This window comes from Symphalangus syndactylus, chromosome 17, assembly GCF_028878055.3.
Source record: "Symphalangus syndactylus isolate Jambi chromosome 17, NHGRI_mSymSyn1-v2.1_pri, whole genome shotgun sequence".
NCBI lineage: Eukaryota > Metazoa > Chordata > Mammalia > Primates > Hylobatidae > Symphalangus > Symphalangus syndactylus.
Genome location: NC_072439.2, coordinates 25,982,856 through 26,009,309, shown reverse-complemented (window position 1 = coordinate 26,009,309; position 26,454 = coordinate 25,982,856). Strand labels below are relative to the sequence as shown.

The window sequence follows — 26,454 nt, the reverse complement described above, 5'->3', positions numbered from 1 at the left end:
CCCAGATGGCACATTGAAGAATCTTTGGTAATAGAAACAATACAGAGGGCTCCTTTCCACTTCTAAAAAGGGCTTGATCACTTGAAATCTCCACAGTGTCACTGTGGAGACAGCAAGAGCAAAACCATTTTTTCTCTTTTTTCTCATGGGAAAACCGACACCAAGGAATTAGTTTGAATGATAGATGGAATGCACCCCCATTGTTCTTATAAAATATTTTCTTATGTTTTCCACCCATGCATCTGAAATCTGTAAAATTAAATTAAATTAAATCACATATACTCATTACTTTTTGACTACAAAATTAATTATATCTGAGTGAAATACTGATCATAGCTTTTTTAAAAAGCAATTAGTAAATGTAAACACAAAAACATTTTTTAAAAATATGAAAACCAAAGACATTTTTTATTGAGAACTTTCTTAGTGCAAACATTTTCCTTTTCATAACCTTGTATTCTTTGCTTTTCTTTTTAATACTAAATTCAGCAGAGATGTGAACTAATGATCTCTTTTTATCACTCACATTTAAAAATATGTTGCTTTCAGATTAGTGTTCCATGAATTGTTCGTATAGTTTACTTCCCCTAAAACACTTATATCCTAAAGAAAAATCCTTTCACATATTCAGTAAGTTATGATGGAATTACATTGGTGTTCCTGAGCCAACTAGTCCACACTAAAATGCATTTTTATTCTTAAGACTCTTCTTTAAGAAATTAATAAAATTTGTGCTCCTAAAACAAATTAACTAATTAGAGAAACTTAATACAGTCTCCAGAATTAATTGAGCCATTAACTGGTTTATACACTGATTAGATTGTCTTAAAACCTAAAATAAGACAATTCCTTAAGAAGTATAATGCCCATTCTAGGAATAGTAAAGCATTTAAATTGCTGAACTGCATTATTCCTAATCCTTCCCCCACTGCTTAATTGGAAAGGTTAATGGATTCTGAATTGTTCTAATATATTAAGACAACCAACTTTTTCTTGCATTTCAAAATAAAATTCCTCATGAATTAATACCTGATGTCAGCTAACCATTTTCAAGCCCGATGGTTTTGTTTTTTTGGCTTTTTTTTTTTTTTTAAAAAAAAAAGATCTAATTCCTGAAAAAGCAGAGTCTTAAAAATACATGAAAAATAATTCTGTAGTCAGTAACCTTGTTTAACTTCATGGAGTACATGGCATTGGTACATATTTAACTGTGACCTCAGCAGCCCTTCATCTCATTTGTCATCCTATACATGTTTTAAAACATTGCCACAGTTTACATTTGTTCAGTAGAAGGCAGTGACTGTTTTACAAGATGTGGGGAAAGAAGGCCCAAAAATGTTCCTTTCTAAAAAAACAAATCTGCAATATACAGTTGTGCCATTTTTTTCTTATTCCTTAAAATATGACAATGTATTAATGAAAAATCTGTAAGTTCTGATGCAAACTAAGTAAATACATGTTTTAATTATCTCTGTAACAATTCTCATATTATGCATCTATAGATATGGAAGCCCTTTTATAACTTGTCATCTAGGTGATGTACTCTCAGGGATGTCATAGAGAGAATCCTGAGATGGCTGAAAGGTTGTCTTTCATGATGAATATAGCGAATCAAACTGAAGATGCTATGATTATAATACACAGAGTTCTTTTTAAGTCCATTAAAGATTGATCACTTGTATAAATAAGCTTTTAAAAATGAGTTATTCACATATTCATTTTGGTATGTGAGTCTTAATATAAGAAAAGAGATGAATTAGGTTTTGACATTTCTAGGCACAGCAGAGTAAGTTGAAACAGAATTGCCTTAAGTGTCTTTAACTTGGTTTGCTCCAGAACTGCAAAAATCCCTCTTTAATTACTGTTAAACTCTAAGCCTTATTATTATGAGGGGTTTATTCCTCTCCCTTGAGGTTAACTGGTTTCCATCCCCTTTCCCAGGACTCAGGACAGGTTATTCCCCTCATTGTGGAAAGCTGTATTCGGTTCATCAATCTCTATGGTAAGCCATAAACTACAGAATTCTTATTTTTTTAAAAATCACTAGAAGTGTTTCAGTAAATTTACTTCCTGGGAAAAGAGGGACCTAGACAATGTGATGGGGTTTTATCCTCTTTCCCTTCTTTCCTCTTTAGGTCTTCAGCATCAGGGGATTTTCAGAGTGTCTGGTTCCCAGGTGGAAGTCAATGATATTAAAAATTCATTTGAGAGAGGTAATTGCACGTCTATCCCTATAAGCAAACCATGTTGAAAAGTCATCGTGTTCTGTAAACTGAAGTGGCACCCTTATTCTGTATATCCTCAAAACCTTTCTTTGTATGTAATGCATTAGGGGTGCAGTGGTAAGAATCCATGAAGAATAGCTGAGAAATGGGACCAAAACTATAAGCCCTCATTATTAAAATTAGAAAAGCATATGAGCTCTGCATCCTGGTTGAGGACTGACATTGATCATCGGTGCCAGGTGTAGCAAATGTGGGGCTGAACGTGCTCTAGAAGAGTGGCCACGGCAGCCCTGGGCCTAGACAGCAGGTGAGGGAGGCAGCTCCTCCCAGCTGCCCAGCTGCTCCCTTTGTTGGGCGCTCTTCCCTTTTTCTTCTCACTGTCCACAGACTCCTTCCCTGTGACCCTAGGGGGTGCCTTATGCTTGTTCATAATTGGCTGTCAAATAAGTTCTGCTAAACTGGGTCATATACCATATACTTTATCTTTTTTCAATGTCAATACTTTTTTTCGCTTAATTTTTTATTTTTAACTATTATGGGTACGTAATAGTATTATGTATTAATAGCGTATATATGGTGTTTTAACACAAGCATACAATGTGTAATGATCAAATTAGAGTAACTGGGATATCCATCACCTGAAGCACATATCATTTCCTTATGTTAGAAACATTCCAATTAGCACATTATAATTAGCAAAGCTGCACACTTTTCGTGTCACGCAGACCTAGAATCGTATCAGACTCTCAGCCACTAATCAGTCATGTGATATGGGTCAAGTCGCTCAATTCCTATTTGGCCTCGATTTCCTCACCTGCAAAACTGTAAAAATGGATGGTTAGAGCAGAGCAGCCACATGTGCCAAGTCTTATGCATTGGCCATCTTCAGGATAAGCTGAAATATGGTAAAGTATCAGGTTCTGTGCTAGCCACCACAGGCAAAATACATGATCATTTTTCCTTGGAAATTTTCCCAGTATTTGTTATTTGTTTGTGATCTGCATGGGTGAGGCTTTCTCACAGTGGGCAAAAATAATAGTAATTATTATATTCTGATAAATTCATGTTCAGTGATTTCTTGCCCTAGGAACAGAGAAAAGAGAACAACAGATCCCTAAAAATAAATTGCCCTAAGAAGCAAAAAAATACGTTAAAATGCAATGCACACTTTTTGTGAACTTTAAAAGGGAAGCATAAAACTGTAAATAAAAAATAGAATTTGATTTAAGGTTGTATTTTATGTTGAACTTCTTAAGGATTTTATCTCTAGAGGAATAATAACCAGACTAGTTGCCTAATAATTTAATTTAATTCTCAGAGAGAAACACTAACCAGACTAGTTGCCTAATATTTTAAAGTTGTTTACCGTAAAAAAATATAGTTTTATATTTGTGATATATTTTTAAAATTCCCACTTTTTATACAAACTCCTTAGTAACATGAAAGGTACATTTTCAAGTTCCTCTATCTGATTTTAGAGTTTCCCTCTGCTCAAGAGAGCTTTCAGATGTGCTGTGAACACCACCATGCCACTTTGGGAAATACCTACTTATTTAATTGTAGGTGTTCACAATTCAGTGGCGCCTATGACATTTCTGATAAATTTTGCTGACCCATATAGCATAGTCAGACAGACCTATGGTGTGTCTTTTTCCCAGTAGGGTAAGAAACACAGGATGTAGTGTTTGAATTCATGTCAAACTAAGATTACAGATTTCAGCTTAAAAAAAGTGGGGGTTGGGTAAAATTATAAATTCCACAATATTTTATTTTAAGATTTGAGTAACTTGTAAGGGATTAGTTAGTAGCATAAGATTTTATAAAGCTTTATTTTAGTCAGCTATTTTTAGGTTAATCATGGGGTGGGATATCTAAACCAATTATTTTAATTTTAGTACCATATAATCTTTCATAAAGCATAATTAAAAGATACATGCATATATAGCAATGTGTATGTTCATAGAAATATATTTTTGTTCAGAGAAAAAAAAAAGAAGCAAATGTAACGAGTTTTTTTTTTTTTTAGGTGAAAATCCTTTGGCTGACGACCAGAGTAACCATGATATTAACTCAGTTGCTGGCGTTCTGAAGCTCTATTTCCGTGGGCTGGAAAACCCCCTCTTTCCTAAGGAAAGATTTAACGATCTGATTTCTTGTATCAGTAAGTGGACATTTTTTTGGTCTTTTCCCACCAGAATTATTTCACTAACCAACTTCCTGGAAAAGGCAGTGGCCCCCCTCCATACGCCCCCACCCCCACCATTACCCCATTACCACCATATTTCTGAGACCATTTGTTTTCTTTCTGGATCCAGTGCGAGTCATCCTCCCAGCTGTGGCCTCGCCCTCGGCTGAGTGGGCTTTCCTCCTGAACGTCCTCTGGCTCCAGAAAGCCAGGAGCTTCCCACTCATGGCTGGAATTGAGCAGAAAGCCAGGTGCCAGCCGCCTAAGGGAAAGGAGGAAGTTGTAAGCTGGGAAATGTGACCTTTTCTTGGCTTTTGGTTCTTGGTTTTTCTCAACCAGTCTTAGGAGTGGGGTAATTTATCCATCTTTGAATGTTATTTCAAGAAATGGGTAAAATGAGATCAAAGATCCTTATTACAGTGCAGGAACACCAGGTGGTAATTATCTGTCAGTGGGCAACCCAAGCTAATAGGCAGAGTTGCTCTGGGATTGTGTATGACCTATTATGAAACCGATAATCATTGGCAAAGTAAAGCATTGCTGTTTACTTCAGTGGGGGCTTTTTGACACTATACAAAGGAAGGTGAAAATAATGATACCATGAATTAATTATTAGCCACAATCAAGATCCATGCGTCCAAAAATACAGTGTCCCTTTTAAGTCCGAGTTCCCAGCAAGAGTCTAGAGCTGACTTCAATCACTGAGGCTTCATAAGAATCAACTTTTTACTCTTAATAAAGAAACCTCCCTACAGTCCCTCCACCCCCCACCTGAATCAACAAGTCCTATTGATCTGGCCTCAAAAAAAACATCTCACTACTCATCCCTCCTTCCTCATCCCCATCACCTTGGTTTCTCACTGGGGATAGTTAGAGTCTCTTAAATGGACTCTACTTCTAGATTTCGCCTTCTTTTCCCAACCCCTACCCCCTGACCCCGGCCCTGCATTTTCCACACTGCAGCTAGAGTTAAAAAAAAAAAAAAAAAAAAAAAAAACTGGGTTGCTTGCTTTCTCCCTTTTTTAAAACCTATTTCAATATACAAGCAAACTCCCCAAGGTGGGCTGATTGCTTGGTCTCCATTAGTTTGAGACCAGCCTGGGCAACATGGCAAAACCCCATCTCTACTAAAAATAAAAAATTAGCCAGGCATGGTGGCATGCACCTGGATTCCCAGCTTCTTGGGAGGCTGAAGCAGGAGGATCACTTGAGTCTGGCGGGCAGAGGTTGCAGTGAGCCAAGATCATGCCACTGCACTCCAGCCTTGGTGACAGAGCAAGACTCTGTCTCAAAAAAAAAAAAAAAAAAAAGCTAACTCCATGGCATGGCCAATTCATATAATTGAATTCTTCCTCTCTCTGATCTCTCCTACTGCTGCACAGCCCTCTCCTGCTACCCTACCATATTTACTGTATATTTCAGCAGTAGCAGACTGTACACATGCCGGGCCATTTCCCACCTCCATCCACTTGCCTATGCTGTTTCCTTAGCTGTCCGTGATAACCATTCAACATCTGCTGTGATGGCTTTGCCAAATTGGCATTCCTCCCACAACTCTGTCCTCCCCACCACTCCAACCAGGATTAATCACTTTCTCCTCTCCCATTATTCTATTGGGTACGTATGTCCAGAATTTTTCTGATCTCCGCAAATTATAATTTTTTTAACCCCTCTGTCTCCTACTACTAGAGAAGGAGTTTAGGCAGTAGGTTAAGAATGGAGGCTCTGGATTCAAAGAGCCTAGTTCAAATCCTAGCTCTGTCACATACTCATCAGCTGTGTGACCTTAGGCAGGTTTCTTAAGCTCTCTGCATCTCAGTTTCCTCACCTATAAAATAGGGGGAACATTAATCCTTACATCATAAGGTTGTGAGAATTTAGTGAGTTAATATATGTAAAATGACAAGAAGAGTGCCTGGCACAGAATATGCTCAATGAAGTGCCCACAGTTAGCTCCACAGGCCTGTGGAGTAGTTTTGCAGCCCTAACATTTGGCCAGTCCCGAAGGTTAGGAATTAGTTAATTCCTGGAGCATGTTAAGTTAAATAGAATTTATAGATGAAATGAATTGAAAAGTCAAGATTCCACCACAAGTTCTTTGTCTGGCATTGGTGCCTAGAGTCTTGGCTCCAGTTGGGTGTGAATTTCCCGGTCATAATCCTCCCCAGTCTGATGTCCCATTGGAATTCAGAAGTACAGCTGCACGTCCATTCCACGGCCCTTGCGTAGCCTGAGTCATCACAATGAACCTCTGACCCAGCTGGAAAGAAATGAAAAGGAGGTGTCTTACTTCTGGAATTCTCCTTTGGCCATGTCCAAAGATTTCCCTCACATCCTAGCCAAAAAGCTTAAGTCTGGAAAAATAACAAGTGCTGTACAATGCTTAGTGGTTTTCTAGGTCCATACATCATGTCAGCTGTAACATGTACATGTACCAACTGGATAAAGAGTGTTGGGCCACATTGTCAGTTACCATTATAGAATCATTTCACACTTTTATTGGATGAAAAATATCATTTCATAGTGGTTTTTAATAACTGAGGCCATACAGTCAGAAAGATCTAGGTTCAAATCCTAGCTTTACCACTTTCCAACTTTGTGTAAACTTGGGCAAAGATTAATACTTAATATTATTAAATAGCTGTTTCTTCACCTACTTCATAGAGTCTATGTGAAGAATAAATGAGATAGTCCATGTAAAGGGTTTAACATCATGCCTGGCACATAGTAACCCTCAGTAAGTGTTGCAAGCTGTCATCATTACTACTATTACAATTACTCTGACTATAAACTGTGGTCACATATGCCAATACCTGGGTTAGCCACTTATCAATCTGTCTGTTCTGCTAAATATGCATTTCTTTGGCATAACTCACGTGAATTTAGAAATATTAGCGTTATCCTCCAGTTACATTGTTTCCAGCATGATTTTTCCCAGCGCATTAAATGCTTTGTAGCAATCAATGTCAAGCTTTCTCACAATTAGAGTCATATTTAGCAAATATGTAAACTACAAGGAAAAAATCTGTGGAGATATCTCATGTAAGCAGTGCCTACAGTGCTCAAGTGCAAGTAGAGAAGCTACAATGAAATTCCCTCCTGTATTAAAACAATGGATTAATCAAAATCAATGGATTCATAATCCTTGGATTTTAATAGGATTGTTAATGTTTTCATTAGTGCTGTAGTTACAAAGTTTCATAAATATTGAGTAGTCTGCCCCAATCCTATTTTTCCACATTAGTCTTGTTACTTTTAGTGCACAGTTTTACAGAATGGCAGGTTTTTCAAAAACATACATATTGACACTAACAACCTCTTTATATAACAACCCCTTTTCCTCCAACATTTAACCTCTTAAGAAAGAGAGGATTCTTGGATGTTATTATCTCTAAGCAAGCATTTTTTTCTTACCAATGTGACCATAGTGCATTTTTCCTGGATTTTCCTGCATTTTTCCTGGATTTTCAATAAATCCTTTGAGTAGCATAGTATATCTTTTATCATTGTATCCCCTTATCAATGTTGCAGACTTTTGAGGATTTGAACCAAGTTGATTGTCTACAATGTACAAAACTTTCTAGGGATTCAGAGACTTGATTCTTGTATTTAAGAGGCTTAAAATGTAGCAGGAAAGGTAAGATATTTACAAATAAATGCAGGCTAAGTTAATATACGATAGAAACAAAGATTTTGAAATTTTAGAGGAAAAAGGATCTGAGTGATAGATTGTTTTTACCCTTGTCATCTTGTAGCATTGCTGTAATTGGGTTTGATTTTCCCTATTAAAGTAATTTCACATAACAGTTATTTTGTATAGAAAAATCTTCCCTTTTCATCTTTTCTAAGAGTTTGCATAAGTCTCTGGAGCACCCAGTACTTTTTGCTTCCGTATTTTTGGATTGTTTGGGGAAAGGTCTATGTGTGTGTGTGTGTGTGTGTGTGTGTGTGTGTGTGTGTGTGTGTGTGTAGTAGTAGTAGTAGTTATCCAGCCATGTTTATGCTTTATGACCCTGAGTGACCACGTTCTTTGGAAGCTTACAAACATATGTAGTCAAAGGAAATTTATCTTAGCATTCTTTTTTTAAAAATATGCACTATTTGTTCCCCAATTTATTGTACACTTCTTTTTAAAGATTACTTATCTGGATGAAGACATAGTAAAACCAAATGCAACATAAATTTGAAGTGGCAAACTTGGTAGTTTCTCAGTTTCTCACCCAAGAGTTATTTTGTTTTGTTTTGTTTTAACCATGCACTTTGTAAGTGGTTTTGTCAATGCTCCAGGTCATACCCACAAAGTCTGGGCAGCTTGTAGAATATCCCTGCATCATGGCTCTGAGATTTCCTAGGGCATAAGTTCAAGTGACTTGCCCTAGAAAAGCCACTCAAGTAATTCATGTTTTTTTTTCTGACTGCCTTAAGGCTGTGAGCCCAAATGAAACATTTTCATTTCATTTTGCATTAGGTGTTATTATTTAGGTGACTACTTGGATACGAGGAAATGGTTTCTTAAGGGAGAATTTTTTTTCCTATCACAAAACCAACATGTAGTCATTGTAGAGTACCTGAAAAATGCACAAAAGCACATAGAACAAAATATTGTCTACCAAAATTCCATAATTCCACTACCCAAAGAGAACCACTGGCATGTAAACATTTTGTGTACAACAAATACTATGTTTCATGTTAATATACAACATAACCACAATACCATTATCATACCCTTAAAACCAACAATAATTCCTTAAATCATCAAATGAGTAGTCAATGCTTTCATTATTTATTAGGTTGGTGCAAAAGTTATTGCGGCTTTCAAAAACCACGATTACTTTTGCACCAACCTAATGTTATGCAATTAACATGTTATCACTGTAGAAAAATTATAAACTAAGAACAAATCATAATTTCTCTACACAGAGATAATGATAACATTTTTAGTATCTTTCCAGAGTTTTTCTACAGTACCTATGTACTTTGTAAAACAGCTTTATTGAGATATAATTCTCATACTCTACAATTCATCCATTAAAGAGTACGGGCCAGTGGTTTTTCATATAGTCACAGAATTATGCAACCATCACCACAATCAATTATAGTACATTTTTATTACCCCCAAAAGAAACCCCAGTTAGCAAACATTGGCAATTACTCCCCATTTACTCATAACCACCACCACCCCCAGCCCTAGGCAATCACTAATCTACTTTCTGTCTCTATAGATTTGCCTGTTCTGGCTGTTTCATATGAATAGAATTATACAGTATGTTGTCTTTTGTGATTGGCTTTCACTTAGCATAATGTTTTCAAGGATCATCCATGTTACAGTAGGTATGAGTACTTCATTCTTTTTGATTTCCAAATAATAATCCATTTTGTGGGTACACCACTCCTATGTACTTTTCATAAAAATTGTATCATGCCAAGTGACCGCTAATGGATAAGAGGTTTGTTTTTGAAGTGATAAAAATGTTCTAAAATGATTGAGGTGATCTTGCACAACTCTGAGTGTACTAAAAATCATTGGTAAACTGTAAATGGGTAAATTATATGGTATATTAATTATATCTCAATAAAGCTGTTGTAAAAAAAATTGTTTTTGAGACAGGCTCTCACTCGGTTGTCCAGGCTGGATTGCAGTGGCGTGATCACAGCTCACTGCAACCTCCCAGGCTAAAGCCATCCTCCCCTCTCAGCCTCCCAAGTAGCTGGGACCACAGGCGTGCACCACCACACCCAGCTAATTTTTGTATTTTTTTTGGTAGAGACGGGGTTTCACCACGTTCTCCAGGCTGGTCTTGAACTCCTGGACTCAAGCAATACACCCGCCTCGCCCTCCCAAAGTGCTGGAATTAAGGTGTGAGCCACTGTGCCCAGCCAAGGTGTTGTAAAAAATTATACCATGCCGTACTGGCTCTTCATAAACCACTTTTTTAAAACTCAATAATATTATTTTCAAAATATAGCTTTTAGTGACCTTATAATGATTTCTATTTTATGTAACAAATCCCCTAGTTTAGACATTTAGATTGTTTCCAGTGATTTTGCAATTATGCCAAAATACTATGATGAGCTTCTTAGTACCTAAATTTATTTGCCTTTTCTGATTATTTCATGAAAAAAGCTTTTGAACTCTTTTTCTGGTGCTCTAATATATGTTTTTGCTATAAAGTTTTCTTTCAGCTTTATTGACATACATGGTGGTTTTCTCTCTGACTTCTGAATTTCTGTCTGATGCCTTATAATAATGTTCTTAATTTTTCCTTTATCCTTAAAAATATTTAATAGGCTGAGTATCTGAACTGAGTAGGTAAAGCTCTCTAGACTAAGACTCAGTTTCTTTACGAACCTCAATATGATGATTCAGCAGAATAGGAAACATCTATGTATGTATTTCTATAGTGCTGTTATTTAGGAGAGAAATCAATGGTTTAATTCACAGAAGTCAGCCTATTAAACAATTATATACAAAGGTTTGATTAACACCTTGACATTGTTAGTGTGAACCTAAAAATGTCCTGAAGCTGGTGCATTCATCTTGAATGCCAGCTGTCAGGCTGTGGAACTCACAAGTATGTGTGTACCCACTGTTAAATAAACAGTTTCTAAATATGGCTGCCGAGGAATTTCCTTCCCTGTCTTCATACCTAAGGAGAAATTTGCATCTTGTCATTTATTATTCATTTTCTGGCAAACAAATACTTCTACAAATAGTCCACAGAAGAACCAGTATTTTCAGAGTGATGACCATTTGAACTTTTTGCCGTTTGCTGAAGTAACTTGTGTTTTATGGTAAATTTTTCACATGCATTTACATAGAGCTATCTAACCCGCCTGCTGGGAAGTTGGGACGCTAACATGAGAATCTTGCATTGCTGGGAAAAAAAAACATATATTAGCCCAGGGAGCTTTGAGCATGTGATCAAGGTTGGATGAATGCCACTTTTACCTAATTACATGAGACCTTGAATTGTGGAAAATAAAGCCCAGCTTACAAGAAATCCAAGTGAAATACTGATTTTCCTCACTGACAACTTTTCTGAGGGGAAGAAAAGACCCATCTTTCCCTCCAGCATGAAATCGTGAAATTCGCCACACTCAGAGCCAGCTAGGAACGCACATTCATCAGGGTGTCAGCAGCAACCATAAATTTTGCCCGCTAACTGGACTCAGGACAGTAAATGAGTCATTTGTACCAGAGCGAAGCTCCTGTAGGATGCACATTGCGCGCCTGTTGAGCAGCCAGCCAGGTAGAATTGGGAGTCCTGCTCGCAGCCATGACGGTTGGAGGCCTTTGAGACAAATAGACTTGCTACTACTTCAGGAATGCCAGCAGTTCTGTTTTGCTTTGATTTGTGTTGACTGTAGTTATAGAGAATGTACATCTGCCTCACATAACTTTATCTAGTTTTTCTGGTGTCACTTATGTCCTCGTTGCTTTTCCCCTGAAGTCTTTCATTTGCATCCCACAGGCCCCCTCATTCTTTTATTGTGGTAAAAAATATATATATATATAATATAAAATTTACCATGTTAACGATTTTTAAGTGTACAGTTCAGTGACAGTTATCACCACTGTCCATTTCTAGAACTTTTTCATCTTCTCAAACAGAAACTCGGTACTCATCAAACAATAACTCCCCATCCTCCTGCACCTCAGCCCCAGACCCTGGCTTTATCTCTTCTGCTTTCTGTCTCTATGCATTTGCCTTTTCCAGGTACCTACCATAAGTGGAATCATATAACATTTGTTCTTTTGGTGACTGGCTTCAGTTAGCATAGTGTCCTCAAGACTCGTGCATGTTGTAGCATGTGTCAGAAATGTTTTTCTTTTGAAAGCTGAATAATACTCCATTGTGTGTGCATACCACATTTTGTTTATCCACTCATCTGTCAGTGAACATTTAGGTTGTCTCTACCTTTTGGTTATTATGAATAATGCTACTCTGAAACTGGTGTACAAATATTTGTTCCCTCAATTCTTATTAAATAAAATTTTAAAACTGCCTTTAAGAGGTAGAGGGACTAAGTTTAGAACCGAGAGATAGAAACAAGAAGATCTTGAATTAAGATTAAACTTCCGGGGATGGTGGCTCATGCCTGTAATCCCAGCACTTCGGGAGGCCGAGGCGGGCAGATCACTTGAGGCCAGGAGTTCGAGAGCAACCTGGACAACGTGGCAAAATCCCCTCTCTACTAAAAATACAAAAATTAGTTAGGCATGGTGGTGGGTGCTCCTAATCCCAGCTACCTGGGAGCCTGAGGCATCAGAATCACTTGAACCCGGGAGGTGGAGGTTGCAGTGAGCCGACACGCCCCACTGCACTCCAGCCTGGATGACAGAGTGAGACTGTCTCAAAAACAACAACAACAAAACCTCTTGGAAGTAATGCCTATGTCCTGTAGTTATAGAGAATGTAGCCTCCAGAGTGACTTGCCATCTATGGGATTTGACAAATATTAAAGATGAATAATATAGTAAGAGTGGTTCTTTTTACATCCTTTCCTTTCCTTTTGTTTTTAACTCTAGGACTTCAGAACTAGCGTTAAGCTACAAAAATCCTGTCCCTGATAGTTGACCTTAACTTTATGATTATTAATTTTTTTTAGAGATGATGTATTGCTCTGTTGCCCAGACTAGAGTGTGGTGGTGTGATCATAGCTCACTGGAGCTTCGAACTCCTGGGCTCAAGCAATTCTCTTACCTTAGCCTCGACCTTAACTTTAAAATGAGGATTTGCTGGGAGAATGAGGAAACTTCACTTTTGAAACACCCAAGATCCTCAGTAAACAGCGGGAGAAGTTTTATTGTTGTCTTAAGAATAAATCATAATATGTATAATTTCGCTTTTAAAGAGTTTTTTCTTTTTCATTTTTAGAGACAGACTTTCTAGATACAGGTATGCCAAATCATCTTTGTCTTCTTTAAAGCAGCAACAACATTACACTTTTTATAAAATCAGCTATTTTAGGTCATAAGCATTCAACCAGTTAATTTCTGATATAATAATGCAGCTATGTTGAAATAGTATTTAAAGGTACAAAATTCACATTAAATTCTCAATGACTTGCAAATTACTTCATCTTTAGGCATTTCATCTTCCCTCTCTGTACAATGTGGTTTTGCCTATATCACATGAAGTTGTCATGGAGATACAGCTTACTCTGGGACATGTCTTGATCCTACTAGGACCGAACTGGGTGGAAATGTTGATAACTTAATTATTGAGTTATTGTGGCCTGAGAGAACTTATACACCTGTTGAATAACTTCTTTTTTAAGCATCTTATTCCCTCTTTTCAGGGAAAAATAAATCAAGACCATTGCCTGGGAAGTATGTTAACAAAGTGCTTGTATGCAATAGACGTAACCCTAATCTGCCTTATTCATAGCGTTATATTTTCTCCATTTTGAAATATTTTACAAATAAAAAAGGCAAAATGTAATATATTCAATTCAGTATTACTAAGATCACACTATTATAAATTATAGATTTATATTGAAAGAATTAGGATGTTAATTGCATGATAATGTTTTACTTACATTCTGGTTCAAGAGTTTCTGAAATTGCATTTGGTAAAAGATGACAGAGCTACAGTTCCAACTTTGGCATTCTTAAAGGTGGGAATGGAAGTGGTTTTTTCTCAGGAATCCTGATAAATTATTGCTTGTTTTGTCAGCTCATTCTTGGTTAATCAAGAATATTCCTAATAGATTTTTCGCACCTTTTCAGCTATGCAGAAGGGAAAATAGAATGCCCAGTTTGATAATAAGTGGAAAACAGCTGGGGTCAGCACTCAAGATTCCAGGGAAATGAGCTTGACAAGAGTAATTAAGACAGTGGTTCTCAACCCTGGCTGCATAAAAGAATCTCAGGCATCAGCATTTTTAATCTCCCCAAGTGAATCCAAGTCAAGGTTGAGAACCACTGAAAGAAGAGGAATCAGAAAGGGAAACTGAGTTAGGAGAGTATTTTGATAGTCTAAGTTAGAAATAATCAAGACTTCAATTAGAAAATTAGCAGTGAGATATCTAGAAGTAGAAACTACAGGACTTCTTTCCCATTCAAGGGAGAAAAATGAAGCAACGATATCATCTTAGAAGTGATGTTTGTAACCTTGCAACTGGATGAGGTTGCCATTGAGGAGAACCAGGTAGAAATCTTTGAGAGTTATCCACGTTTATAGGTGGAAGAAGGTTTAAAAAACAATAATAATGAGAATGAGTTGACTATGGTGTCAGAGGCTATGGACTGAGAATTTTCAAGTATTTTCACGAATATCTCGAGCAATTAAGAACAATATGGTGATGTAAAAGTATAGGAAGCTTCAGAAATGTTTTCAAACATACTACTTTTTTGGAAATATTTTCTCAAATGTATGCTTACTGGGTATCTTCAAAGTTGTACTTTGTAAGGGTACAGCTTTACAAAGTGGTAGTCTTGGGATCCAAGGAAGGCAGCCAGACTTATGAAACAGAAAACAGACTTGTGAAACAGGCTTATGAAACAGGACACATAGGTTGTAGTCCCAGGTCTGCCCCTTCTAGCCTGCTGACCTTGGGTATGCCACTTGCCCAGTTCTCATTTTCCTAATCTGATAAATGGGGATGACAGTGTGTGCCCTGCCTACTGCAAAGTTTATTATTCCTTTTAACTTAGCAAATGTGAAAATGTGTTTTTAAATATAGAGAGAATTATACAAATAATGTGTTGTAGTAGTAACCTTTTTGCTGATGTTCACAAGCACTTTAGTATTGAGACACTTTGGACGGTTTGCATTCCTGGTAAAGAGGTAGCATAACACTAGTCTCAGGTAATCCTGTCTTGGGGGAGCTCACCATCCCACAGGGAAGACGAGATAAGGAAATAAATAGCTATAAACATCAGGGCATGCATCATATGAAGGCAGGAATTGTATTGCTAATGTATTCCTAGTGCTTGAAACCTGGTAGGCTCTCCTAATATTGATGGTATAATGTAATACAAGGTGAGAAGTCATATAAGTAAAATGCAATGGTAATTTTGAGAAAGGAGAGATTCTAAACCTGGCACATTGCCTGGATCATAATCATAGACAAATATATGATGAATTAATGCATAACAGTTGGGGGAGAGGTGCCATGCCCCAGAAAGCTACTTTGGTTAGCATGCAGCAAGAAGTTGAAATCATATCAGATGCAAAATTTAGAATTAGCAGCAAAGGAAAAAATGGTTTTTAAATCTAGAAGACTCTAAATTACTCAAAGCCAAGTCCATGAAAATCAGAGAGAACAGTGAGGGTCAGAGGAGACGCCCTCTGGAATGGTGGTATACCCAAACCGATCATTTATTCACTGTTTTGGTTACAGTTGGATCTCACACAAGAGCAAGGTGTTGCTTATATTCAGATGTGTACCAGTAATACATGTACTGCAATGTTCTGTTTTAAATGTGGCAAGTGAAAGGACTCTGACCATGTCATCTTCTGTCTGTAGGAATAGATAATCTCTATGAGAGGGCGCTTCACATCCGCAAACTCCTCCTGACTTTGCCCAGGTCGGTCCTTATAGTGATGAGGTACCTCTTTGCCTTCCTCAATCAGTAAGTACCTGAATGCTCTGACAAAAGGCCCATCTGAATTCTGTCTTTGTTCTTGGATCCTCTAAAATGTACATTGGGTTCCATTTATCAGCAGAGTCAAAGAGAAAAATGATTAAATATACGTTGAAAAATGTACTGAAGGTACATTTTTCCTCAGCAGATCAACGTCATTGATAAATGAAAGCCCTACCCCAGATGTAAAAACTGTGGCCACAAATGCAAAGATATTTAAATATTACTAAAAAAAAAAAAAAACGTTTCAGTGAAAAGTGTTATTCACTGTTTTTCAAACTTCCATCCAAAACTGTCATGAATGTTTTTGTCCAAATGATGTAAACTGGCTGTTCACTGCAGAAAATTTCTGTGACTTTTTAATATTGTAGTCGGGGATGGAAGAAAATCATAGATGGGAGCTATACACAGATCCAAAAAGAATTTCTGCAAATTCACTGTAATGAGACCTTATCGAGAAGAAAATACCTCAAAATGTTCTCTTAAAGTAACAAATCTTTTAAATTACTACATTATTTTCAAAGAACTTTATTCTATTTCAGCAACTTGATTTTCAGCTGTGCTACTTCCTTCTGTATGGGTTCCGTTGTAAGAACAGCTTCCCCAAGTCCTGTCTAAGAGTCCCCTTGCTACTCAACATTTCAGTTAAGCAGCTGGAAATAAAGAAATGCAGGGGGAATCAACTTACTGAGTAAACTTGGGGAAATGCCTTCTCATGCTAGCATGGATTCTCCTTTCCTAAAATTTGGGTATTTTGTTTTCTCTATTTCATGAGACATTTGGAGTTCTCAAAAGCCACGGTGATTTATTACAATCCTGCTGACTAGTCCTGAAATCATATCCACTCAGCTTGACCCCAAGAGCCAAGTATCATACAATAGGGAAATGTTGGCAGAGAACCATGCAGATGAGACTCTACTGCTGACCTCTGGTGCCTAAAACATTCACAAATGATAGTAGCAACCCCTTTGTACATTAATCACCACTGGAAATAAGCAGTATCTAGAGAGATAGGTTTAAACTATGTTTAGGCTAGACACTGCACAATTTTACCTTTAAGGAAACACAGTCACTCAGGCAGTTTTAAAAATCCAGAGGCTTGCCTGTCCCCCTACCACCACCACCACCATACCCCAGGATGGAGTACCTTGCGTTCCTGCGGGCCCCCTCCATACCATTCCTACTAAATCTTCCTGACACACCTGAACAAAATGCATTGTAAACTAATAATCCATAATGGACTAGGAAAGCAGTCTGTTAATTAAGAAAGTTCTCAAAACCTGAACCTAACCCATCATGCATCTCAAAAGAATGGCAAATGCACCATGGGCGTTGCTGGCATGGCTTCCAGTTGTTCTACCCAGAGGCCCCCTGGCTGGGTGCACCTGCCTTCTTGCAGACACAAGGGCCCAGCCTCTAGGGCAGCATGCTTGGGATGGGGATTATGAAAAGAGAGATTAGCTATTATTTTTTACTGCAAAATCAAAAGTTGGAAATAACATTTTTACATCAAGTTTTTGTTTGCAAGCCCACACTAAAGACCCAGAAAGATTAACTGTGACTGTCCCCACTGAGCTGAAGTATGTCTTTTGGAAATTAGGCCATTCTTACTCAGAATCTCCATTTTCAAGATGATCTGTAACATGATCATTTACTGTTATTGTGATTTTTTTAAAATATTGTGTTTGAGAAATGGCAGAAGGGAAAGACATATGTTAGCTGTGGAAATTATGATTTTGTATTTTCTACTTCCTAGACTATCTTATTTCCAAAAAAAGGGTAAAGTATCATGTCATGTAGTATCTCAGTGTCTTTGTATCTGTCATCATCTCACAAAGGTAGTTGAGTCTCCTTTTTCTCCTTCCATTTGTCATATGTTCACCTGGATTTTACATTTCCTTTCAAGATTGACATTCTATACACTGAAAGATAACATATCTAAACTCTCCCTAGAACAGGGAGCATAGCAACAAAGAGCTGGCTTAGTTTGAGTCACTGTGAAAATATTTCACAAATACCCATTGAGTAGAATGTAGAAATTAGTACTAGACAACTGGAAATCTCCCCCACAGTTTGCAGGCCTTGTACAGGATAAGAGAATTGAGGATTCTTTTCCCCTTTTCTTGTATTTATAATGGCTTTTGTGACACTGGTTGTCACCTAATGTTGAATGTCTTACCCAAAAGCAGATTATAAAGCCTGGAGTTATTTGCTCCTTTCAATAGTTACAAAGAAAAGGTTCTTTGTTTTCTTCTAGGCTTTCCCCAGGATTTATAGGAGAAAACTAAAAATCTGAGATAGATTTGAGTGGGGAGAAGACAATTTTAAAGACATCCATGAAGCTTTGTGGAAATCCTTACTGTGTATCCCAAATTCACTTGAGGAGCATTTAGAGCCTGACAGCCATATTTGCAAATAAAACTCATTTACGTGATCCTGGTCTCCATTGTAGTGAATGTTATATTAAACCCCCTCCTGACTTTGAAAAATGCTACTTAGTTAAGCAGATAGGACTTAGAATCCCCTCTCAATTTCTACTTAGTTAAGGTCATAAGTCGTTGCACTTTCTTTGGAGTTTGCTGAGCCAACTTAAAGTTGAAGTATCTTATTAAAGTATTGAAGTATCTTATTATTAAACATTTATATCCTTTTTTTCTCTTTGTTCTTTTATAACTCCTTTCTTGTTTCCTTTTTTAGTCTATCACAGTACAGCGATGAGAATATGATGGACCCTTATAACCTGGCCATTTGCTTTGGCCCAACATTGATGCCTGTCCCAGAAATACAGGATCAAGTGTCTTGCCAGGCACATGTGAATGAAATTATCAAAACCATCATCATCCACCATGAGACTATTTTCCCAGATGCTAAAGAGCTGGATGGCCCTGTTTATGAGAAATGTATGGCTGGAGATGACTACTGGTAAGTCTAAGAATTTTAGTCCCCCTCTCCCACTGAAAATTATGGAAATATAGCTATCAATTTGATTAGAAGAGTTTCCCATAAGCCACCAATGCTTCCAACTTAAAAGGAAGAAGCAGTAAAACTTGAGATAAATTTTTAGAATACTAAGACCCATGGAAACTCATATTCATCCCTCTCTTTTCTCCAAGGACACTTACCTTTCAAATAAATCTACCCTATCATGATTTTTGTAGAGAAAAAGGGTTTTGATATTATGTAGAGCTATATTAACCTTTATCATTACATTAAATCAAGAAAAGATAACAGATTGACATTTTATTTTTCGGTCTAAATCAAAGGTTTTGTTTTCATATAAAGCGTTTTTAAATTCTCATTTTAAAGGAGCCCTGTCAACCAAATGTATTTTCATTCTTAACTTTTCATTTTCACTCTTACTAATGAATATAATTCTAGCTATAATTATAGTTAGACCTTTAGATCATTTTGAGCAAATTTATTATATTAGTATATTTTTGGGATAAAATTTTTAGCATGGCAATATTGCCTCCCATTCCATCCATGTTGCTGCAAATGACAGGATCTCGTTCTTTTTATGGCTGAATAATATTCCATTGTGTAGATGTACCATAATTTCTTTAATCCATTCATTCATTGATAGACACTTAGGTTGTTTTCACATCTTGGCTATTGTGACTAATGCTACAATAAATATGGGAGTGCAGATATCTCTTCAATATACTGATTTCCTTTCTTTTGGATGTATACCTAGCAGTGAAGGTCATTATGTTAAGTGAAATAAGCCAGGCAGGAAAGACAAATATCACATGTTCTTACTCATATATGGAGCTAAAAAAATGGATCTCATAGAGTTAGAGAGTAGAATGATGGTTACCAAAGGCTAGGAAGGGAAAGGGAATAGAAAGGATGAAAAGAAGTTGGTTAAGGGCTATAAAAATAAGTTAGGTAGAAGGAATAAGCCAGGTGCAGTGGCTTGCACCTGTAGTCCCAGATACTTGAGAAGCTGAGGCTGGAAGATCATCTGAGCCCAGGAGTTTAAGGCTGCAGTGAGCTCTGATCACACCACTGCATTCCAGCCTGAGCAACAAAACAAGACCCTGTCTCTAAAAAAGAAAAAAAAAGGCTGGGCGCAGTGGCTCATTCCTATAATCCCAGCACTTTGGGAGGCTGAGGCAGGCAGATCACTTGAGATCAGAAGTTCGAGACCAGCCTGGCCAACATGGTGAAACCCCGTCTCTACTAAAAATACAAAAATTAGCCAGGCATGGTGGCGCGTGCCTGTGGTCCCAGCTACTCCGGAGGCTGAGTCAGGGGAATCGCTTGAACGTGGGAGGCAGAGGTTGCAGTGAGCCGAGATCGCGCCACTGCACTCCAGCCTGGGTGACAAAGCAAGACTGTCTCAAAAAAATAAAAAATTTAGAAGGAATAAGCTTTAGTATTCAGTAGTACAGTAGGAAAATTATAGCTAACAATAATGTATTGTATATTTCAAAACAGAAGAATTGTAAGGTTCCCAACATGAAGAAAAAAATAAATGTTTGAGGTGATGGATATCCCAGTTACCCAGATTTGATCATTACACATTGTATATGGGTATCAAAATATCACATGTACCCCTAAAATATGTACAACTATCATATATCAATTTAAAAAATAGCAAAGAAAAAAACTTCAATTTCTTAAACCCCTATTACATCTCAGCTGCTTAGTGCACATGACCTCTTTTATTTAGCATGACCACTCTACCAAGTAAGTTAGGAAAGGCCAAGGAGCCTTCCAATGCTTAGAAGTAAATCGAGGTTAGGTGGGTGTGATTCCAAAGCATACCTGAGTCTTCTTACTCAGCATCCTCCCTGCCCAACTCAGAAACTGCCCTGTGCAGCTACGATTCAAGAGCAGCTGGAAATAGGTTTGTCTAAATCCCTTATTCTGGACCCTGTTCACAACACTTTCTTTCTCATTTTCTTACCAAAGATTAAGTAGAAGTGGAATGAGTAGCTGAAAGATAGTTAAATAATTGAAAGTCCTTTTTTTTTTTACTTGAATCATAGTATGGTCATATGCCTCAAGAAAACTGAGTTGACTATTTCCAGAAGTACTGTTTTCTAAATTAAGAACGAAACATACTAGATTCCAGTTCTGTAGTATATACACCAACTTTACACATGAAGTTCAATTCAAAATATTTACTTGAGTACTTACTATGGGCAAGATACTGACTGAGCTTGGCTCTGGGAAAGTAAATGAATGCAACTCAACCCTGCTGAGATACACGATTTTATTTTCATCATTGTATTTGTTTTAAGGCCAGTACCAAAGGTCTGGTTAGCTTTTTATTTTTTTTTTATTTTTTTGGAAACAGCATTTCACTGTGTTGCCAGGCTAGAGTGCCGTGGCAGAATCTTGACTCACTGTATTCCCACTGCAACCTCTGCCTCCCAGGTTCAAGCAATTATCCTGCCTCAGCCTCCCAAGTAGATGGGATTACAGGCGTCCGCCACCATACCCAGCTAATTTTTGTATTTTTAGCAGAGACAGGGTTTCACCAGGTTGGCCAGGCTGGTCTCAAGTTCCTGACCTCAGGTGATCCGCCCACCTTGGCCTCCCAAAGTGCTGGGATTACAGGCGTGAGCCACCGTGCCTGGCCTGGTTAGCATTTTTAAATATTAGGGCTACATCAGTAAGCTCTGCTGTCTTGTTCATTTTATAAAAGAGCAAGTTTGTAGATGTCTGGTCAATATTATTTGATATATTCTAGGACATTTTGTGATTGCTACTTTTTCCAAACAGAGTAAAGGTCCTGTGATAGTCTTGCAGCCAATAACGTGTGCTTGATGATGTCTATCTTTTTCTATGGGTATTGCTCATTTTAAACAGGAAGTCAACAGTGTAGTCGTTATACTTGTCCCCCAACATCAGAAATGTAAATGGGCTTTTACGGTAATAGTAGGTTTATATTTGTGGCCCATGTATTCCATTTATCAGCACACATTTGAGGATTCATGGTGACAGTGTTAAGGGATAAGTTTTAAAAGAGGATAAAATCATGATTCTCATACAGATATGCAATGAACATGTGTCAAGAAAAAATGGTAAAGCTGCCACAAGCAGTTCAAAGGAGACATCAGAGAACCACCAATTTATATGTAGTAAAGGAATAGCAAAATGAATTTGTAAAAACTGGTCTATCCATAGGGCAATAATCATATTCTACCAGAATTCAACTAATTTGTATTGCTGTGGATAAGAATTACTTACAATGCTATCCATTTTTTACAAGTTAACTTCCGTCTTATAGAGTTATAAAATAACCTAGTCAAAGATGATGTATATATCTAATATATATTCCCATAGGACAGCATAATCAATGGAGGTGCCAGGATTCCATTGACAACCTATCCAATTACTCTTTTGCCCTTATAGAGTCTTATAGTTTTCATTACAGTAGCAATTGCTCATTATTAAAATTCTATCAGGCTGAGCATGGTGGCTCACACCTGTAATCCTGGCACTTTGGGAGTCCAAGGCAGGAGGATCAGTTAAGCCCAGGAGTTCGAGACCAGCCCAGCAAAATAATAAGACCCTCATCTTTACAAAAAAATTAAAAATTAGCCAGGTGTGGTGGTGCACACCTGTTGTCTCAGCTACTTGGGAGGCTGAAGTGGGAGGATCACTTGAGCCTGAGGCAGAGGTTTCAGTGAGCCAAGATCACACCACTGCACTCCAGCCTAGGCAGCAGTGCAAGACCCTGTCTCAAAAAAATTTTTGTCTATTTTAATTTTGTATGAATTTCCATTTGTATTCTACAGTGACAGCCCATACAGTGAGCATGGTACATTGGAGGAAGTGGACCAAGATGCTGGTACAGAGCCCCACACAAGCGAAGATGGTATGCTCTGCCCTTATGCTATCATAAAACCAGTCTTTATATCCCTATTGTAAACAATTGCTTGTATTAAAATTTTAGAGGCAAAGCACAGTGGCTTCCACCTATAATCCCAGCACTTTGGGAAGCCAAGGTTGGAGGATCACTTGAGCCCAGGAGTTCAACACCAGCCTGTGCAACATAGTGAGATCCCATCTCTACAAAAAAAATATGAAAAATTAGCCAGGCGTGGTGATGTGCACCTGTGGTCCCAGCTACTCAGGAGGGTGAGGTGGGAGGATTGCGTGAGCCCAGGAGTCCGAGGCTACAGTGAACTAGGATAGCGCCACTGCCCTCCAACCTGGGCACAGAACAGACCCCATCTCAAAAAAAAAAAACTAGTAGATTAAAAAAATTCATAAAATATGTGTAAGGTATAAAAAATAACATTACAATGAGAACCAATGGAACCACCACCAAGCTTAAGAAAAAAGACTTATTGTTTCCTTTGCACTTTCGTGATCCGACTGCTTTACTTACCCCCTCAGGAGTAACCACTGTGTTTGTGTTTTTAAATAGTTTCTTGTTTCCTTTTCTATTTTCTTAAATCTTCTATAAATGGGATCATACTGTATATATTTTTTGTGAGTTTTTTCGACTCAGTATTATGTTCCTGATGTTCATCTGTGCAGTTGCTTGCAGTTTGAACTGTTTATTTTACCACTGTATAATATTCCATTGTATGTATCTATCCTGTTCTTGATGAATATGTGAGGTATTTTCTACTTGTTGCTATTAAGAACAGTGCCACTATGCACCATTAGGACATTTTGAACATGTCTCCTACTGAAAATGTACAGGAGTTTCTCTAGGATGTATGCCTAGGAGTAACTGTGTCTTCAGCTTTACTCTATAGTGTCAAACCATTTTTATGAAGACAGTTGCTACTTACAGTTCCCCAGAAAACGGGGCATGCCATGCTATGGGAGGCTACCTGGGGAAGCATCAGGAGGCAGAGGGAGAGTGAAGACCTTGGTGTGCTTTCCACAGGAAGGAATGGGTGAGGCAGGGTAAGCAGCTTTAGGGTTGCCTAGTTGGAATAATTTCAGCAGGCTCTGGGGAATTAGGGGATGTCCCAAGTTGTCTGGTACCTGGCCCTGGGGTGCTGAGAATAGGGCAGCAGTGGCCTGGAGTGGGAGAGCCTGATAATCAGGGTGGTGGGGTGTTGGCTCCAATGGGCAGGTAGGTGTTTGAAAAGTTTGCTTGTGGGTGAGTTGTTGACTATCTTCAGAAATTGGCTAACCCTAGAGGGACTGTCTCTCCAAGGTCAGCAAGGCCCAAGATGTCAGAAGATAAAAGACATGGTTGATAATGTGTTTATTTATCTTTTGTAAAATTCCCATCAAGTCTTTTGCCCATTTTTCTATTGAGTTTTCTGGGCTCTTTTTGTTTGGTTTCGCTTGGTTTTGCATTTAGTTGTTTTTTTATTTGATTTGCAAGAGTTCTTTGTGGGTCCACATCAGGTCCTTTATTGGGTATATGCTTTGCAGATATCTTCCCCTGCTCTGTAGCTTTGTTTTTAAAATGCTTATTATGTCTTTTGCTAAACAGAAGATCTTAATTTTAAAGTAGTTAAATTTATCAGTCTTTTCCTTCATGGTAATTTTACTTCACATCTCCTTTAAGAAATCCTTCTGTGTCTTGAGGTAATAAATAATTCTCCTATATTCTCTTATTTTATTTTATTTTGGTAAGAACACTTAAGTGTACAGTAGCTCAGTGTTGACCGTAGGTACAGTGTTATACAGCAGATCTCTAGAGCTTGTTCACCTTGCTTGACTGAAACTTTATTCTCCCTTATTAGTAACTTCCCATTTCCCCCTTCCCCCAGCCTCTGGCAACTACCGTTCCACCCTTTGATTCTATGAATTGGATTCCTTTAGATACCCCATATAAGTGAACTTACAATATTTGTCTTTCTGTGTCCGGCTTATTTAACTTAGCAAAATGTCCTCCAGGTTCATCCATACTGTCACATATGTCGGAATTTCCTTCTTTTTACAATCTGAATAGAATGCCATTGTATTTACCTATATTTTCTTTATCCTTTCCTCTGTCCATGGACATTTAGGCGATTTCTACGTCTTGGCTATTGTGAATAGTGCTGAAATGAACATAGGAGTGCTCTTCAAGATCCTGATTTCAGTTATTTTGGATAAATACCCAGAAGTAGGATTGTTAGATCACATGGTAGTTCTATTTTTAAGTTTTTGAGGAATCTCTGTACTGTTTTCTAAAGCAGCTGTGCCATTTTGTGTTCCTACCAGCAGTGTACAAAGGTTTTAATTTCCCCACATCGTTGGTAACGCTTATCTTTTTGTTTTCGTTTTTTGTTTTTGAGACAGGGTCTCACTCTGTCACCCAGGCTGGAGTGCAGTGGCATGATCTTGGCTCACTGCAGCCTGGACTTCCCAGGCTCCAGTGATCCTCCCACCTCAGCCTCCCAAGTAGCTGGGACTAGAGGCACATTCTGCCACACCCGGTTAATTTTTTGTAGAGATGGGGCTTTGCTGTGTTCCCCAGGCTGGTCTTGAATCCTGAGCTCAAGCCATTTACCTGCCTTGGCCTCCCAAAGTGCTGAGATTATAGGCGTGAGCCATTGTGTCCAGCCAACACTTGTTATCTTTTGTTTGTTTTGTTTGTTTCCTAACACAGTGGGATAACCTCATATGTGGTTTTGATTTGCATTCTCCTGATGATTTAGTGATGTTCAGCATTTTAAAATATATCTGTTGGCTGTTTGTATGTCTTCTTTGGTGCCTTCTTTATTTATTTATTTAGAGACAGAGTCTGTCTGTCCTCCATGCTGGAGTGCAGTGGCATGATCTCAGCTCACTGCAACCTCCACATCCTGGGTTCAAGTGGTTCTGCTGCCTCAGCCTCCCGAGTAGCTGGGACTACAGGCATGGCTAATTTTTGTATTTTTAGTAGAGACAGCATTTCACATGTTGGTCAGGCTGGTCTCAAACTCCTGACCTCAAGTGATCCACCCACCTCAGCCTCCAAAAGTGATGGGATAACAGGCATGAGCCACTGCATCTGGCCCCATATATTATTTTAAATCCTTTAAGGTTTTGCTTTTCACACAGAAGTCTTTATTCCACCAGCAATTTATTTGGGGGTATGGATACATAATTGTCACAATTATCTCAGTATTAATTGTCCTTTCTCCACTGCTCTACATCTTTGTCATAAATGAAGTGTCTTCTGTGTGTGAATTTCCTCCTGGGCTCTACTCTTTTCTACTGGTCTACGTGTCTATCCCTATATCACTGTCCTAATTTTGATACCTTTTAATAAATCTTAATCGTTCATAAAGCAACACTTCTGCTTTGTAATAATTCTTGGCTCTTTGCAATTCCACTTAAATTTTAGACTCAGTTTTTCAAGTTCTTCAGACAAACAAAACCCTCTAAAGCCCAACTGGAGTTTTGATTGCCTTTGTATTAATTCTACATATATTAATATGGAGAGAATTGATATCTTTACAATATTCAATATTCCAGTCTATGAACATATTTCCAGTTATTTAATGTCTCCCAAATAAACTTTTTATTCTTTCTCTGTAGAGATTTTTTTCATT

At 37.9% G+C, this 26,454-nt stretch overlaps 1 protein-coding gene across 2 annotated transcripts in view; it reads left to right on the top strand.

Moving 5' to 3' along the window:
- SRGAP1 (SLIT-ROBO Rho GTPase activating protein 1) overlaps positions 1-26,454 on the top strand; it is a 306,717-nt gene that overhangs the window by 258,814 nt on the left and 21,449 nt on the right. For both annotated transcript variants that reach the window (XM_055249639.2, XM_055249640.2), the window contains exons 13-18: positions 1,942-2,002; positions 2,136-2,213; positions 4,252-4,386; positions 15,886-15,991; positions 18,701-18,925; positions 22,756-22,835. In XM_055249639.2, the coding sequence (XP_055105614.1) occupies positions 1,942-2,002; positions 2,136-2,213; positions 4,252-4,386; positions 15,886-15,991; positions 18,701-18,925; positions 22,756-22,835 (685 nt within the window). The remainder of the gene's footprint in view (positions 1-1,941; positions 2,003-2,135; positions 2,214-4,251; positions 4,387-15,885; positions 15,992-18,700; positions 18,926-22,755; positions 22,836-26,454) is intronic.